Source organism: Hemiscyllium ocellatum, chromosome 25 (assembly GCF_020745735.1).
Source record: "Hemiscyllium ocellatum isolate sHemOce1 chromosome 25, sHemOce1.pat.X.cur, whole genome shotgun sequence".
Classification (NCBI taxonomy): Eukaryota; Metazoa; Chordata; class Chondrichthyes; order Orectolobiformes; family Hemiscylliidae; genus Hemiscyllium; species Hemiscyllium ocellatum.
This window is the reverse complement of record NC_083425.1, coordinates 14,082,909-14,100,462: the sequence shown is the minus strand read 5'-3', so window position 1 is coordinate 14,100,462 and position 17,554 is coordinate 14,082,909. Positions and strand designations below refer to the sequence as shown.

The 17,554-nt window shown below is 40.5% G+C and overlaps 1 protein-coding gene across 1 annotated transcript in view; it reads right to left on the bottom strand.

The window, feature by feature from the left end:
• Nucleotides 1-9,689, bottom strand: part of tmem235b (transmembrane protein 235b) — a 50,802-nt gene extending 41,113 nt beyond the window's left edge. The window contains exon 1 of the mRNA XM_060844842.1: nucleotides 9,509-9,689. Coding sequence (XP_060700825.1) covers nucleotides 9,509-9,689 — 181 coding nt within the window. The remainder of the gene's footprint in view (nucleotides 1-9,508) is intronic.
• Nucleotides 9,690-17,554: the final 7,865 nt, after the last annotated feature.

The following is a 17,554-nucleotide window of genomic DNA, read 5'->3' as shown; positions in this document are numbered from 1 at the left end:
TCTTAGAGTTTTTTTATAGGCCTCTGCAGAATTCCAGGGAGGTGGAAGAGAGGATTAGCAAAATTATTCTGGGTAGGAGTGAAAGGAACAGGGTGGTCACTATGGGGGACTTTAACTTCCCCAACATTGACTGGAAATGCTATTACTCTAGTAGGCTGGATGGATCAGTTTATGTCCAATGTGTACTGGAGGGTTTCCGGATACAGTATATCAAAGGACAGACAAGAGGGGAGGCCACACTGGACGTGGACCTTGGTAATGAACCAGGCCAGATGTTTGACTTAGTTGTAGGTGAGCACTTGGGAGAGAGTGACCATAATTCAGTTACCTTTAGTTTAGCAATGGAAAGGGATAGGTACATGCCACAGGTCAAGAATTAGCGATGGGGCAAGGGCAATTACAATGCGATTAGGTAAAAGTTAGGATGCATAGAATGGGGTAGCAAAATGCAGGGGATGCAGACAATGGAAATGTGGAGCTGGTTTAAGGAACAGATATTGCGTGTCCTTGATAGGTACGGCCCTCTCAGGCGGGAGGAAGTGATAAAGTAAGGGAACTACAGAAATTGCATCTCTTGTTAAGCAGAAGGAGGGGGCTTATGTGTTGACGAGGCAAGATGGTTCAGATGAGGCGATGGAGAGCTACAGATCAGCTAGGAAGGATTTAAAGAGAGAGTTAAGAAGAGCACAGGGAGGACATGAGCAGGCTTTAGCAAATAGAATAACAGAGAACCCTAAAGCTTTCTGTAGGTATGTGAGGAATAAAAGGATGACTACGGTAGGACAGAAGTGGGAAGTTGAGTGTGGACCCTGCGGAGATCGGAGAGGTGCTAAACAAACATTTCTCATTGGTTTTCACTCAGGAAAAGGAGAATATTGTAGAGGACAAGAATGAGGTACGAGATATTAGACTAGAAAGGATCTAGGTTAGTTACGAACAGGTGTTATCAATTCTAGAAGGAGTGAAAGTAGACAAGTCCCCTGGGCCAGAGGGAATTTATCCGAGAATTCTCTGGGAAGCTAGTGAGGAGATAGCAGAGCCTTTGGCTTTGATATTTGGAGTCATCATTGTCTTCAGGTTTAGTACCAGAGGACTGGAGGATTGCAAATGTTGTGCCCTTGTTCAAGAAGGGCAGTAGAGATGACCCAGGTAATTATAGACCAGTGAGCCTTACTTCTGTTGTAGGAAAGGTTTTGGAAAGGATTATAAGAGATAAGATTTATAATCATCTAGTAAGCAACAATTTGATTTCAGATAGTCAACATGATTTTGTCAAGGTCTGGTTGGATAAGGTTCCACATGTTAGACTGTTGGAGAAAATGCAGAGGCATGGAATTGAGGGTGATTTAGCAGTTTGGATTAGAAACTGGCTTTCTGAAAGAAGGCAGCGAGTGGTAGTTGATAGAAAATATTCAGCCTGGAATGGTGTGCCACAAGGATCTGTTTTGGGACCACTGCTGTTTGTCATTTTTATAAATAACGTAGACGCAGGCATAGGTGGATAGATTAGTAAATTTGCAAACGAGACTAAAGTCAGTGGAGTAGTGGACAATTTGGAAGAATGTAACAGGTTGCAGGGGGACTTGGATAAACTGCAGAATTGGGCTGAGAGGTGGCAAATGGAGTTCAATGCAGCTAAATGTGAGGTGATGCACTTTGTGAAGAATAACAGGAAGGCAGAGTACTGGGTCAATGGAAAGGTTGTTGGTAGTGTGGATATGCAGAGGATCTTGGAGTCCATGTACATAGATCCCTGAAAGTTGCCACCCAGATTGATTGCGCTGTTAAGAAGGCATACAGTGTGTTAGGTTTCATTCGTAGAGGGATTGAGTTCCGGAGCCACAGGATCATGCTGCAATTCCACAAAATGCTAATGCGGCCAGACTTGGAATATTGTGTACAGTTATGTATACAGTTGTGTATATTTCGGGAAGGATGTGGAAGCACTGGAAAAGGTGCAGAGGAGATTTACTAGGATGTTGCCTGGTCTGGAGGGAAGGTCTTTGAGGAAAGGCTGAGGGAATTGGGTCTGTTCTCATTGGAAAGAAGAAGGCTAAGAGGAGATTTGATAGAGGAATACAAGATGATCAGCGGATTAGATAGAGTAGACAGTGAAAGCCTTTTTCCTAGGATGATGACATCAGCTTGTGTGAGGGGGCCTAACTACAAATTGAGGGGTGATAGATTTAAGATGTCAGAGGCAGGTTCTTTACTCAGAGGGTGGTAAGGGCATGGAATGCCCTACCTGCTAATGTAGTCAACTCAGCCACATTCGGGAGATTTAAACAATGGACAATGATGGAATAGTATAGGGGGACGAGCTGAGAATAGTTCACAGGTCGGCGCAACAGCGAGGGCCGAAGGGCCTGTTCTGTGCTGTATTGTCCTATGTTCTAAGGATGGGCAGTAAATGCTGGCCAGCCACTGACACCAATATTCTAAAAGTAAATAAATAAAAAACACATGGTTGCCAATCGCCTTTCGGAAGCTGGTAAAGAGCCGCCTTCTTAAACGACTGCAATTCTTGTGGTCTAGATATACCTACAATAGGTTGGGATTTTGACCCAGCAAAGATGAAGGAACCAAGCTATATTTCCAAGTAAGGATGGCGTCTAACCTTTACAAAGAATATGCCAAGTCGGTGGTGTTTCTCCGTGCTTGCTGCCCTTGCATTACTACCAGTATTGGGTACAGAATTGGAAGTTGTCATTGATGGGGTCTTCGCAGTGCATTTTGTACTTTGCATACATTGAGGCCGCTCTCTGCTAATGATGGCAGGAATGAGCACTTAAGATTATGTATGAATCATCAATCAATTAATCCATTTTGTTAAAATGTTGTCAAGATTCCCAAGAACTGTGGAGCTGCTCTGATCCAAGGAAGTGGAGCATTTTTCATCAAACGATTTATGTTGGGCCTGGTCTGTGACAAATTGGCATTGAGGAGTTAGGAGTTGAGTTACGAGAATAATCCAAGCTTCTTTACTGCTTTTGTTGTCACAATATTTATGTGGACTGTTACAGTTAAGCTTCTGGTCAATTGTGATCTCTAGTATACTGTTCCTGGGGAATTTAATGGTGGTAATACCATTGAAATTCAACTGAAGATTGTTCAACATTGTCATGTTGAAAGTTTTTGCTGCTGTGAACGTACATGGCATGAACATTATTACCACATATCAGGTCAACCCTGAATGTCATCTGGATCTTGCTGTGTGCAGAGAGAAAGTGCCTCATTGTCTACTGGACAAGCAGCCTGACATCACAAAGACAACAAAGAGGTCAACAGTTGTGTATAGTCATGTCAAACTTGAAGTCATATCATCAAATGCTGGCGCCAAAGAGTAGATGAGAAATAGAAGGTGGGGGGTAGGGGATAAGTGGGATGCAAGGAAAAATCCACAGGAAACTAAGGACTAAACAGCGCAAATACCATCTCTGAAGGTTTTTTTGTTGTATTGTCACCTTTCAAAAAGCCAACATACTCAAAATCACTTTGTAACCATCAATGCTAGCGAGTGCTTGAAGATGTCTATCAGAGGCACATCAGGGAGCTGCATTCAGTGATCTCTATTGAAATAAAGTACATCACCAATACTTCAAATTCAATTAATGCTAGATTTAGCTGACTGCCAGGAGCATCACACACAGTGTGAGAACTTAAAATGCTAGGATGTAAATCCACTCTAACACAGTGGAGACTATAAGAACACAGTCCGGTCAGCAATCACATCTGTGAATATTTTATGGGAAAAACTGATGATTCCAGGAATCATTTTCTACAATATGAAAGCTAGGTGAACTTTCACATCTTGAATTTTCTTCAGTGCTTTGGTGTCTAGTTTCTTTCTCTTCGTAACATGACTTATGATTTCAGTTACAGAAAATTGAGGATGTGTTCTTCCCTGGAAAATTTAGACAAGAAATGTGATCAAACCAGCCATGAGACTCTTTATCTGCAATGCGACTTTAGTCTACCTTTAGTGCAACACCATGTTTTGCCTAAGGGTTTGAAGTATACACTTGTCGTAAATACTGTTGCTACTATTCTAGTACTGTAATGGAGGTGGTAATCCTGTTAGAGGAATTCAAATATAGAGTTCCAGGAAAGAAAGCCAGATTTGAGTGGCAGCAAAGGCTTTGGAGAGGGACAAAGGAACAGGAATCAGTTATTCAGCCTGTCGAACCTGCCTGCCATTCAATGTGATCACGGATGATCAAGCATCTCAATGTCAGTTACTCACCTCATCTCCAAAACAATTTATCATACTTGTAATCAGAAATTTATCAGAGTATAAATACTGCAACCACAAGTACAAATCAAAGGTTAGGAAGTTTGCAGCGAGTAACATACCTCCCGACTCCTCAAAGTCTTACAAAGCACAAGTCAGGAATGTGAAACAATACTTACCTGAATGAGCACAGCTCCAACAATACTCAAGAAGCTTGACACCATGAGGACAAAGCTTGACTGGCACCACATCCGCAAACATTCACTCCCACTACCACTGATGTTCAATAGCAATAGTGTATATTATTTACAAAATGCTTTGCAGAAATCTACTAAGGCTCTTTGGCAGCACCTCCCTATGACGACTTCCATCCAGAAAGACAAGACCAACAGATAAACAGAAACACCATCACCTGCAAGTTCACTTCTAAGTTCCTTACCATCGTGATTTTGAAATTACTTCAGTGCCACTCAGTCAAAATCCTGGATCTCCCTCTTTAATTGCATTGTGGGTATACCCTACAGCAAATGGACTGCAGCGGTTCAATAAAGCGGCTACCATTTTCTCAAGAAAAATTAGGGACAGGCAATAAATACAAACCCAGTGAATGGCATCCGCATCCACATCCCAAGAATGATTTTTTTAAACTATACCTTAAACTGAGCTTCCACACCCACTGTAGTAGAGAATTCATAAGGCTCAAAACCCTCTGAATAAAATTATTATTCCACATCTCGGGTCAATCTTGAAATTGTATCGCCTGGTTTTAGACTCCCAGCTATGGGAAATATCTCTGCCTTGTCTATCCCTTTCAGGTGTTTTATAGATTTCAATGAGATCACCCCTCATTCTTCAAAACTCTGGAGAATACAAGATCAACTTGACCAGTCTTTCTTAATAGGATAGTCCCACCATCCTAGGAATATGTCTGGATGACTTTTATAACAATATCTCTCTCAAAATAAGAAGACCAAAACTGTACACAGTACCCCAATTGTAGTTGAACAAAATACTTATTCAATTGACACAATTTACTACTCCTGTACTCAGAATGATCTTGCAATAAAGACTAACATTTCAGTAGCCTTCCAAATAGCTTGCTGCACCTGAATGTTAGCCTTGAGAGACTTATTGGTGAGGACACGTTGTTCACTTTATACATCTATACTTCCAACCTCTTAACATTTAAGAAATATTCTGCACGGCCGTCCTCCTACTAAAGTGGATAATTTACATTTCTCCACACTATATTACATTTGCCATGTTCTTGTCCATTCATTTAAGCCTATCCAATCCTCCTGAAACCATGTTACATCTTTCTCACAGCACACATTCCCACTTTATTTTCTATTATCTGCAAATCTGAAAATATTACATTTACTGTTCACCTCCAAATCATTAATGTATATTGTATCAATTCTTGAGGCACCCCATTAGTCGGAACCTGTCAATGTCAGTAAGACACTTCATTCCAACTCTCCATTTTCTATCTGTTTGTCAATCCCTAATCTACGCCATATATTACTTCTTGACCTATGTGCTTTAATCTTTCTAAGTGGCCTTTAGCAATTGCCTTGCCAAAATCCAAGTATAGTATGTCCAACTGCTCTTAGCTATCTTGATAGTAACATTTGCAAAATACTCCAATTTCATCCCATGCTTTATAACAAATTCAAGCATTTTCCCGAATACTGAGGTAAGGCTAACAGACCTATGCTTTTTGTTTTCTCTCTTGCTCCCTTCTTAAATATGCCACCTTTCGATCTGCAGGAATCATTCCAGAATCTACAGAATGTTGGAAGATAATCACCAATGCACTGACTATCCCTATAGGCCCCTCCTTCAACATGCTGGGATACAGACTATCACGCCCTGCAAATTTAGCAACTTTCAGACGCATTAATTTATCCAATATAATTGTCTTAATAATACTCATTTTCTTCAGCTCTTCACTCTGCCTCACCTTTGATCTCCACTTCTGGGAGATTTATTACAGCTTCCTCAGTAAAAATTGACATAAATTAACCATACTTCAGTATTCCCCGTTACCAATTCCCTTCGTTCCATCATTAATGGACCCACCTTTGTTTTAGTCAAAACCTTGCCTCTTCAGACTTTTACAGACCATTTATGTTTTTGTGAGATTGGGTTAATGAACCGTTCTCCATATCAGCTTCTTGTTCATCCTTTGTTGTATTCTATAAATCTCCCAATCCTCATAATTACTGATATCTCTGGCATTTTTCTAGGCTTTTCCTTTAAATCATACACAATATTGAACTTCCTTTTTTAACCATGGTTGACTGACATTTTTGAAGTTTTTACTTTGCAAAGGAATGTATAGTTGTTGTAAGTCATACAATAGTTATTTAAATAAAAAATGAGGTCTGCAGATGCTGGAGATCACAGCTGCAAATGTGTTGCTGGTCAAAGCACAGCAGGCCAGGCAGCATCTCAGGAATAGAGATGCTGCCTGGCCTGCTGTGCTTTGACCAGCAACACATTTGCAGCAATAGTTATTTAAAGACTATTCATTGCCTATGGAGAGTCATGCCTTTCAATGCATTTTCCCAGTCAACCAGAATCTGTGCCTTATGCCTTTATAATTTCCCTCATTTAAATGCAACATCCTTGTCTCAGAATAAATTACCTCATTTTCAAACAAAAATGTTATGAAGGCACATGGCATACTTGCCTTTATTAGCGCAGGTGTAGAATTTAAAAGCAGGAAAGTTTGCTGGAACTATGTAAAACTTTGGTTAGGCCCCAACTGGAGCATTGTGCACAGTTCTAGAATCTATATTGTTGGAGGAATGTGATTGCATAAGAGAGGATGCACTGAAGATTTACCAGGATGCTGCCTGGGCTGGAGAGTTTTCATTATGCAGAGACACTGAACAAATTGGGGTTGCTTTCCCTGAAATACACAAGACTGCTGGAGGACATGATTGAGATGTATAAAACTATAAAGGGCGTGGACACGTTAGGCAAGAAGGAACTTTTCCCTTGCTGGAGGGATCAATGACCATGGACTTGGATTTAAGGTAAGGGTCAGGACATTTTAGAGGAGATGTGAGGATTGTTTCCATCCAGCGGTTTATGGAATTTGGAACTCACTGCCAGTAAGGGTGCTGGAAGAAGGAATCCTTATGACATTGAAGAAGCATTTAGAGGCACATTTGCAATGCCAACCCACAAAAGGATATGGACCAAGTGCTGGAAAATGGGATTAGAATATTCAGGTGGTTTGTGATTTGTGCAGGTTTGATAGGCGAGGGGTCTTTTTCTATGCTGTGTTGACATCTTCAACTCTCATGTAAAATATAGGGCAAAAAAAGGTAGGGTGGCAGTTTTGCAAGAAGGATTAATTTTTATATTTTTATGAAAAGAGGTGATTGTGGCAAATTTGATGGGGCTAGAGCATGAGGAAACAAAACTACCTAATACAGAAACACAGTGATATGAAGGAGAAGCAGCTCAGTCCAAAGAAGCTTGGAGAGGACCTAGGAGAGAAAATAGAGGAAAATGCGATTCAGGGCTCGGTCATCGGATATTCTTTGAAAAGTTTCATCCCTCGCGCCACAGGAAGGGAGGCGAGTGGTGTGGCAAGGGTCAGATGGTAGCTGATCAGTTGGCCTCAATCTATATGGTGAAGATCGCTAGTTCCTCACATTTACCTGAAGCAAGGAGGAGCAGATAGGGAGGAGGATTTAAGGAAAATGATTTACAGTAGAGTAAATGAAACCAGGGATTATGTTGCACTCCAGGATGATCAACCAGTTATGTCAGACCTGGCATAATCTAATGGTGCCTTGTCTGGTCAGACTAGCTTTGTGCTAATCTGAGAAAGTTACGCAAGGTGGCAAACCTCTATTCATTCTCAACCCAAGCTCGTTTTGTTATTTTCCAGCTTACTGCAGACCTATCAAAACTGTACTTCCATAAATGTACTTCCATGCTGTCATTGGTTGGAACCCAGCTCAGAATGGCACACACTTAACTCCGCAACCTCCCCTCCCAGGCCAATTATATGTTGTGTTAACCCTCACCATTTATGGAGTCATAGAGATGTACAGCATGGAAACAGACCCTTCGATTCCCAACCCAATCTAGTCCCACCTGCCCGCACCCGATTTCAATGAAGTCTAGCTCAGTTGGCCAGATGCTGGCTTGAAATGCGACATGAGTTCAATTTCAGCATTAGCTGAGGTTATCCTGAAGGGCTTCTCAAGCTCTACCTTTACCTAAAGCATGGTGACCCTCAGGTTACCACCTGTCCTCTCTCTCTCTATCGTCCAATTGGACTGTGGCTATTCAGCAATGTCGAATTGATTAGAACTGGTTTGTAAATGGGTGAACGAATTAGGGCAATTTTTTTCCTATCAAAGCCTCCACAATATGTCACCGGTCTTAAAGGAAAAATCAAATAATAATTGCAGCAACATTTCTGTACTTTGTCAGAGGGGAGCGTTCTTACAGCAAGTAGGGAGGATGGATATATAGCAGCTCAGGTGCTCAGTACATTATACTGGAGCCGGGCAGATGTTCGCTGGCGTTTTGTGAATTCTAGCAGAATCCCTCCCGTGACTTCTGTTAGTGATGCTACAGAACATGATGAAATTGCGAGGTTAGAAATTAACGCCTTGCTGGTTTCACCTTGAATTTTACTTAAGCTTTAGAAATAGTTCAGAATTGTTCTTGTTTTAAAAATAAAAAGTTGTGCCCAGTCTGTGAGAAAGGCTGGTTCAATATGAAATTATATTGAAGAGGGGTTGAACTCCAACATTTGAAGAGGGTCGGCAGTTCCTAGCCCAGAAAAACCTGTTGGACTATAACCTGGTATGATTTGATTTTTGACAGAATATACTTGTTACATATACCTTTGGAACTCACACTAATCTCTGGAGGTTACTGGTTATTTTACTTCCTTTGTATCAGTAACAACGGTTCTGTTGGAAATCTATGGAATAAAATAACATGAAAGTCCAGTTCCAATAATAACGCGGAGGTGCGGCACCCTGTGAGCGCAATGATCCGAAGATTTAAGGGGGACTAACACTGATCGGCATTGTATTTTCGAGAATTTAGAATGTCCAGTTCCCAAAGCTAGGTAATATTGTCGTCTGAAGGTCAAACACCGATATCACCAAGGGCCGCTCTATCTGAGGAGGACAAACCCCCCAGGTTTAACCCATAGAATTATTTCAATAATCGGTCGATCATAATGCTGATTAAGTTACAATCTCTCAAAATATAATGCTCTATAATATTTCCTACCTTCGCAAATTCTCCAGAGTCCAGAGTGAGAGTTTAAATCCTCCCAATGCTCCCCATAGTTATATCTGGAGTTTGAGACGTCGATGATGTACCAATAATCCGTACCTATCGCTACCGCCAGAAACACAAAACTTAAAAGACCCGTTAAACCAGCGGTGACGCAGACAGTTCCAACTGACATCTTATTCCAAATATCGCTCATTATATCCCAGCTAAGACTATCTTATTGTAGCGAATCCTCTCTTTTTGGCATTTTCGTGTCCACTGCCTGTGATCACACAGCTACCTTTGTCAGTGCGAATTTCCCTATGAGCAACTGCTTTTTCTGATGGCAACTGCAAAGGTGTAGCGAGAAGAGAAATGAAACCAACGCCTTTAAAAGGGGAGAAATTGAACGTGCACCTTAGATCTTTGGGTTTTGGGAAGGGAGGGAAGAAATTGACAGGGGCAGCTGATTAGATGGCCTGGCTTCGTCTATCAGTCACTCTCATCTACCGGGGCGGGGTTGGGAAGACAATAGTAAACAGTTTTTACCAGACCAAGTTAAAAATCACACGACACCAGGTTATAGTCAAACAGGTTTAATTGGAAGCACCAACTATTAATGCCTTATATGGTCCAACTCTATTGCATAGTCTTCAGTCTGATGGAAGAGTCGACAGACTTCGGAATGTTCACTCTGCTTTCTGCGCATAGATGCTGTCTGACCTGCTGCAATTCGTCTTTTTTTCCTCCAGCTCTATTCTTAGTTTAAACGACCGATATTTGGCCCCTATTGTAAGTTCTACTCTTCACATCGATTTCCAAGGCTGTGGTAATTAAAATATACCATTACTCTTGGATAAAGCTAAACGGTATTAACAGTGGTCCACGTCTTTTATGATCTATTATATCCTGGGTGCCCCTTTCAGTTCTGTGATGCTTACTAGCAACCAAAGGATTCCATTTATGTCTAACGGCCTTCTTCTTGGTGATTAACTTTACATTCGAAGTTCTCAGTCTCCTTAAATTCAATACAACAGAATACAGATTTGTCAGCTGCAGTGGCTCTTATATTCCTCATGTCCTTCTCCACAACATTTTGGCACTAATATCAAAAGTTAATGAAAAATATTGCGGGTGATGGAATAAAGAGTGCTAGAGAAACTCAGTTGGTCCCGTAGTATCAGTATTGAGAGAAACAAAGATAATGTTTCAGATTCAGTACAACTTTGTTCTGCTCTCCAGCGATGCAGCCATACTTGGAATTGCTCCAGCACCTTCGGCTTTTAATATTAACATTTATTTCAACTTGAAGAATACTCCATGCATAAGGTATAACTTTAGTCAACTCTAATTTGCTTAGAAAATTATCGATTGTCATGGCTTTTTCACTCTTAGAAGGGCCAAACACATCAAGCTGATGTGTACAGGGAGAGGAAACCAGTTTGCTTTGTTTTGATGGTGCTATCACACATGGCCAGATCAGCACCAGCAGTTCCAACACCAAGGAGTAGTGAAAGATACACCAGCAAGCATCATAAGACAACTACTTGATGTGAAACCATCATATTATGGAGTTAAAATGAAAATCGCTGCAGATAAAGTTGCCCTGCAACAGTTATTGAGTTTTAGGAATGCAAGAGATCCATCAAACATCAGTCATAGGTTTTATTTTTGTCAGGATTGCCATCTGGCAAGGATTTTGGCAGGAGTAAATGTACCACCAAATATAGAATTACGTTATAGAGTCATAAATGGAAATAATATTCAGTCCAACCATAATCCCAAACTAAACTGGTTCCACCTGCCTGCACTGAGCCCATATTCCTCCAAACAACTATTCATGAATTTATCCAAATGGCTTTTAAAAGTTGTAACTGTACCCACATTCATCACTTCCTAGGTAATTCATTCCACAAATTAAACATTCTGTACAAAAAAACTTGCCCCTGATGTCTTTAAATCTTGTTGCTTTCATGTATACAAATATGATCCTACTGTTGAAAACCCCCACCGTAGAGAAAAGACACCTGCCATTCACCTTATCTATACCCCTCATGATTTTATAAACTTCTACAATGTCAACCCTCAACTTCCTATGCTCCAGCAAAACAACTCCCTGCCTATCCAGTCTCTCCTTCTAACTCAAACCCTCCATTCCAGGCAATGTTCTAGAATATGTTTCATGAACTTTCTCCAGGTTAATAATATCCATTCTGAGGGGGTGACCAGAACTGCACACAGCGCTCCAGACAAGGGCTGGCCAACATCCTGTGCAACCTCAATATGACTTTCCAACTCCTATAGTCAAAAGGTCCAAACAATGAAGGTGGCGTGCTAAATGCTTTAACCACCCTGTCTGCATGTGATGCAAATTTCAAATAATCATGCACCTGAACCCCTGGATCTCTGTTCTACAACACTTTCTGAAACCCTACTTTTAATTGCGTAAGTCCTGCCTTTGTTGTACCAAAATGTAAGACCTCACGTTTATCCAAATTAAAACTCCATCAGCCCATTAACCCAATTGATCAAGATTCTTTGTAATCTTACATAACCTTCTACACTGTTCACTACACCACCAATTTTGATGTCATCTCCAAACTTTTATATTCTCATCTAAATTGTTTATAACAAAAGTGAACTCAGCAATTCTGCTGGGACTTATGGATCCTGTGAAGCACTGGTGGTAACAGGCCTCCAGTACAAAAGACAATCTCCTCCACCACCACCACCCTCTGTCTTATACTGTTAAGCCAATTTTGTATCCAATTAGCAAGTCCACCCTGACTCCCATGTGATCTAACTTTATCAATTGATCTACCATGTACCCTTAGGAAGTAGCGATCATAATATGGTAGAGTTCAGTCTGGAGTTTGAAAGAGAGAAGGCAAAATCGGATGTAATGGTGTTACAGTTAAATAAAGGTAATTATGAGGGCATGAGAGAGGAACTGACAAAAATAGACTGGAAGCAGAGGCTAGTGGGGAAGACAGTAGAGCAAAAATGGCAAGAGTTTGTGGGTATAATTGAGGACACTATACAGAGGTTCATCCCCAAGAAAAGAAAGATCATCCAGGGAGGGATTAGACAACCATGGCTGACAAAGTCAGTCAGGAAATGTATTAAAGAAAAAGAGAGATCCTATAAAGTGGCCAAGAACACTGGGATATCAGAAGAAGATTGGGAAGGATACAAAAACAAACAGAGGATAACAAAGAGTGTAATAAGAAATGAGAGGATCAAATATGAAGGTAGGCTACCCAGTAATATTAGAAATGATAGTAAAAGTTTCTTTCAGTACATAAGAAACAAACGACAGGCAAAAGTAGACATTGGGCCACTTCAAACTGATGCAGGAAGCCTAGTGATGGGAGATAAGGAAATAGCAGAACTTAACAAGTACTTTGCGTCAGTTTTCACAGTGGAAGACATGAGTAATATCCCAACAATTAAAGGGAGTCAGGGGGCTGAGTTGAGTATGGTTGCCATTACAAAAAGAGATAGTGCTAGAAAAGTTAAAAAGTCTTAAAATTGATAAATCTCCTGGCCCTGATGGGACACACCCTAGAGTTCTGAGAGAGGTGGCTGAGGAAATAGCGGAGGCATTGGTTGAGATCTTTCAAGATCTTTCATCCAGGAAAGGTCCTGGATGATTAGAAGATGGCTGTTGTAACCCCCTTGTTCAAGAAAGGATCAAGACAAAAGATGGAAAATTATAGGACAATTAGCTTACCCTCGGTTGTTGGTAAAATTCTAGAATCCATCATTAAGGATGAGGTTTCTAAATTCTTAGAAGAGCAGAGTCTGATTAGAACAAATCAACATGGATTTAGTAAGGGGCGGTCATGCCTGACAAACCTGTTGGAATTCTTTGAAGAGGTGACAAGTAGGTTAGACCAGGGAAACCCAGTGGATGTGGTCTATCTAGATTTCCAAAAGGCCTTTGATAAGGTGCCACACGGGAGGCTGCTGAGCAAGGTGAGGGCCCATGGTGTTCGAGGTGAGCTACTGGTATGGATTGAGGATTGATAGATAAACGGACAGATAACCAAAGCTGACCTACAAAGAATGAAACCGGAAAGCAACAACACCCTCAGATTCTATGGACTACCTAAAGTACACAAACCAGACATCCCACTCAGATCCATAGTATCACTACCAGGGACACCATCATACAAACTGGCCAAAGAACTACAACAGAAACTGAAACACCCGGTCAGCGGATCCAAACACTCCATACAATCAACACAGGAATTCTTGGACATCATCAGAAATATACACATAGACAAAGAAGAAACCATGATCTCATTCGACGTGACGGCACTGTTCACTTCGATTGACAAAACCCTAGCCAGAGAAACAATAGCCAACCTACTGGACATACAGAACAGAAAACAGGACGCGGAACCTATCAACAAAGACGGCATACTTAAACTACTGGACTTGTGCCTCACTACACACTTCACATTCAACAACCAGATATACGAACAAATCAACGGAACACCCATGGGATCACCAATCTCGGGACTCATAGCAGAGGCAGTTATGCAAAGGTTAGAACAAACAGTCCTACCACAAATTCAACCCAAACTCTGGGTCAGATATGTCAATGACACGTTTGTAATCATTAAAAACACAGATATAGAAAAAACACACCAGATCATCAACGCCACACTCACAGGAATCCGATTCACGAGAAGAAGAAGAAAAGGATAGCCAACTCCCATTCCTAGACGTGATAGTACAGAGAACACCAAACGGAGAATTCACCACAAGGGTATACAGGAAAGCAACACACACAGACTAAGTCCTAAACTATGAAAGTAACCACCCCAACACACGCAAACGAAGCTGCATCAGGACACTATTCAAAAGGGCCACAACACACTGCAACACACCAGAACTGCAAAAAGAAGAAGAGGAACACCTATACAAGGTATTCGCCAAAAACGGATACCCGCGCAACTTCATCAACAGATGCCTAAGAGAAAGGCCACGGAACGAGGACATGCCACAACCCAAAGGGCTAGCCACACTACCATACATCAGGAGCGTTTCTGAACTGACAGCCAGACTACTGCGTCCCTTAGGACTCATAACGGCACACAAACCAACAGCCACGCTCAGGCAACAACTTACTAGAAGGACCCGATACCCAACATGAGCAAAACTAATGTAGTGCACAAAATACCATGCAAGGACTGCACAAAACACTATATAGGACAAACAGGAAGACAGCTAACAATTCGCATACATGAACATCAACTAGCCACGAAACGACACGACCAGCTATCCCTAGTAGCCACACACACAGACAACAAGCAACATGAATTCGACTGGGACAACACCACTATCATAGGGCAAGCCAGACAGAGAACAGCCAGGGAATTCCTAGAGGCATGGCATTCATCCACAAACTCCATCAACAAACACATCGACCTGGACCGAATATACCAACCACTACAGCGGACAGCTGAAACTGACAACCAGAAGCGGCAAGGACAGACCACTATAAATACCGGAAGAAACATCAAAGAAGCGCTTCGCAGGAGGCTCCAAAGCACTAATGATGTCGCCTAGCCAGGGGACGAAACGTTTGCAACAAAAACTTCCAGCTCGGCGAACAGAACCACAACAATCATCTTCATGTTGAAAAGAAATCTGATTCTAGAGAACTGGCTACCTCTTGAGTACACATTGACTTACAATTCAAAAGACTGATATTTGCATTAGAAAAATACTGAGAAAAAATAATTTTGGTGTTTTCGACCTTGGTTGTCAAGACATATTGCCTTCAATTCTATAGAATAAAGTTCTGTGAATTTATGCGAAAAAGAATTGGAGTACAATTTCTAAGAGCCAATTCTTGCAAAGACATATCACCCCCTTAATCAAGGCATTATCACAACCAAACTACACTTTTAAAAAGTACAAGCAGTTTTATGAACTAATTCAAATTGGTATTTTCCATGGTTGTCTTCATGGTTATTCATAGAATACTACTTTTTTTTAAAATGAAAGAACTACAGATGCTGGAAATCAGAAACAAAAGCAGAAGTTGTTGGAAAATCTCAGCAAGTCTGACAGCATCTGTGGAGAGAAATCAGAGTCAACGCTTTGGGTCCAGTGATCCTTCTTCAGAGCTTCACAGAATACATAGTTTGGCCAAATCATGCCCTCAGTCGCCATCTAATAAATATCTTCAATGATCAGAATATTTTTTTTCACCCATCTGGTTAGCTCAAATTGGTGAATTCAATTATTGTTATTTAAGGAGCATAATGACAATGTTACTGGTTTAATAATTTAGACATTCAGACAAATACTCTCACTTGCTTTAGATTATGAGAGCTCTTGCAGTACTGTAATAGTTTTCGTAACTCTGAGCAAGGAGGCCTCAGTTTGCATCCCAGCTGCCCCAAAAGTGGGTCATAACATTCATGGGGAGGTTGATTTAAAAAATAAAGCTCTAGGCTATGCATGATTCCAGACTCAGAAGCATTGTTGACTCTCAACTGCCCTCACATAAGCTAGCAAACCAATTAGTTGTATTCAAAATGTTTACCATCTATTGGGTAGTTGGGAATTGCGAATAAATGGATTCATGTCAACAATCTTGCATTGTGCAGGAATACTCCAGTAACAAATGCTAAATGGAATTGTCGGAATGAAAGCTTTAGCTAACCTGTTAAGCACGCACCACTTGCAGCACAAATACAACACACCATCCTGTTCCATCATCCAATATGATTTTGATTGAACTTCAAAGCCACTTCCCAAGCTAATCCTCATACCCCTCAAATTATTTGGTGCCCAAAAATCCATTCATCTATGGAAATATTAATTAGATTAGCTTTCACATCCTTCTGAAATAGAGAATATCAAGGATTCACTTTCCTGAGTGGAGAAATTTCTCATCTCCACATACAAGCACAGTACAACCAGCCCTTCATCTGAAAATTATGGCCCACAATTGTGGACTCTTTCCAAGAAAAACACTCTTTCAGAATCTATTAGTTTTTGTTTTGAGATTTTCAACCGTTTTTGTTCATGAAACAATGTCTTGCTAAAGTGAAAGAGTGGTGGTTCACTTCAACGTCAGTGTATGTTAATTACAATTTTTCCTGACAATTGTAGTCAGTGTTACAATTTTAAAAGCAGTTTTGATTGAGTTGTATGCTTTGTTCATTAGTATTAGTCCATTAAGTTTCAAAAATAGCAGCCAGAAACGGTCATGTCTTACAGAACAGGATATTCAATTAAGGCTGATTTAACAGACTGCTTAAGTATATATTAAGATTCCTAATGGTTAACTGACTCCTCGTCACTCAACATTTTTCAATGAAAACAAATGAGCCAACTTTAGCATTTGACTTGTAGAATTGAAGAGCAAATAGTAAGATCTTACCCAGCACACTTGTGTCTTCTAGTGATTGTTAGCCACCATAAGGATTTTTCTCTTTCCTCAACTCAATAGATGACTGGGCGAATAGCTTCATCAGTTAATTCTATTATTTTTAGTTTGTATTTGAATAATTATTTGATTCAGTCAGATCTTGAAACTCATTTTTGACTACATTTTCAACCATTTTCCTCCATAACCACACTGGAAGAATTTTTTTTTTCCTTTCTTTTATTCTTTCTGGGATGGGGACAATATTGTTGTTTCTCATGCCTAATTGCCCTTTAACTGAGAGTCTTACTAGACCCATTTTCAAAGAATAGTTAAAAGTCAACCACTTTGCTGTGGCTCTGGAGTTATATGGAGGCTAGACCAATTTAAGGCTGCCAGATTTCCATCCCCAAAAGACATCAATAAGTCAGATGGGATTTTACAATAACTATGTCATCTTGCTTTATACAAGTCTACACATTAATTTTTAAGGTACTGTTAGAGCTTGATTTAAGTGTGATTTGTTTCAGATCTGTTGTTTTTGGGTTTAGTAATCAGAACTTTAGCACCCCTTTTTTTTTAAATGTACCGGGAGGCGAAACTTAAACATCTGGATAATTTAGATAGCGTTGACTTCAAAAAATCACTAATGAAGATTAGAATGAGAA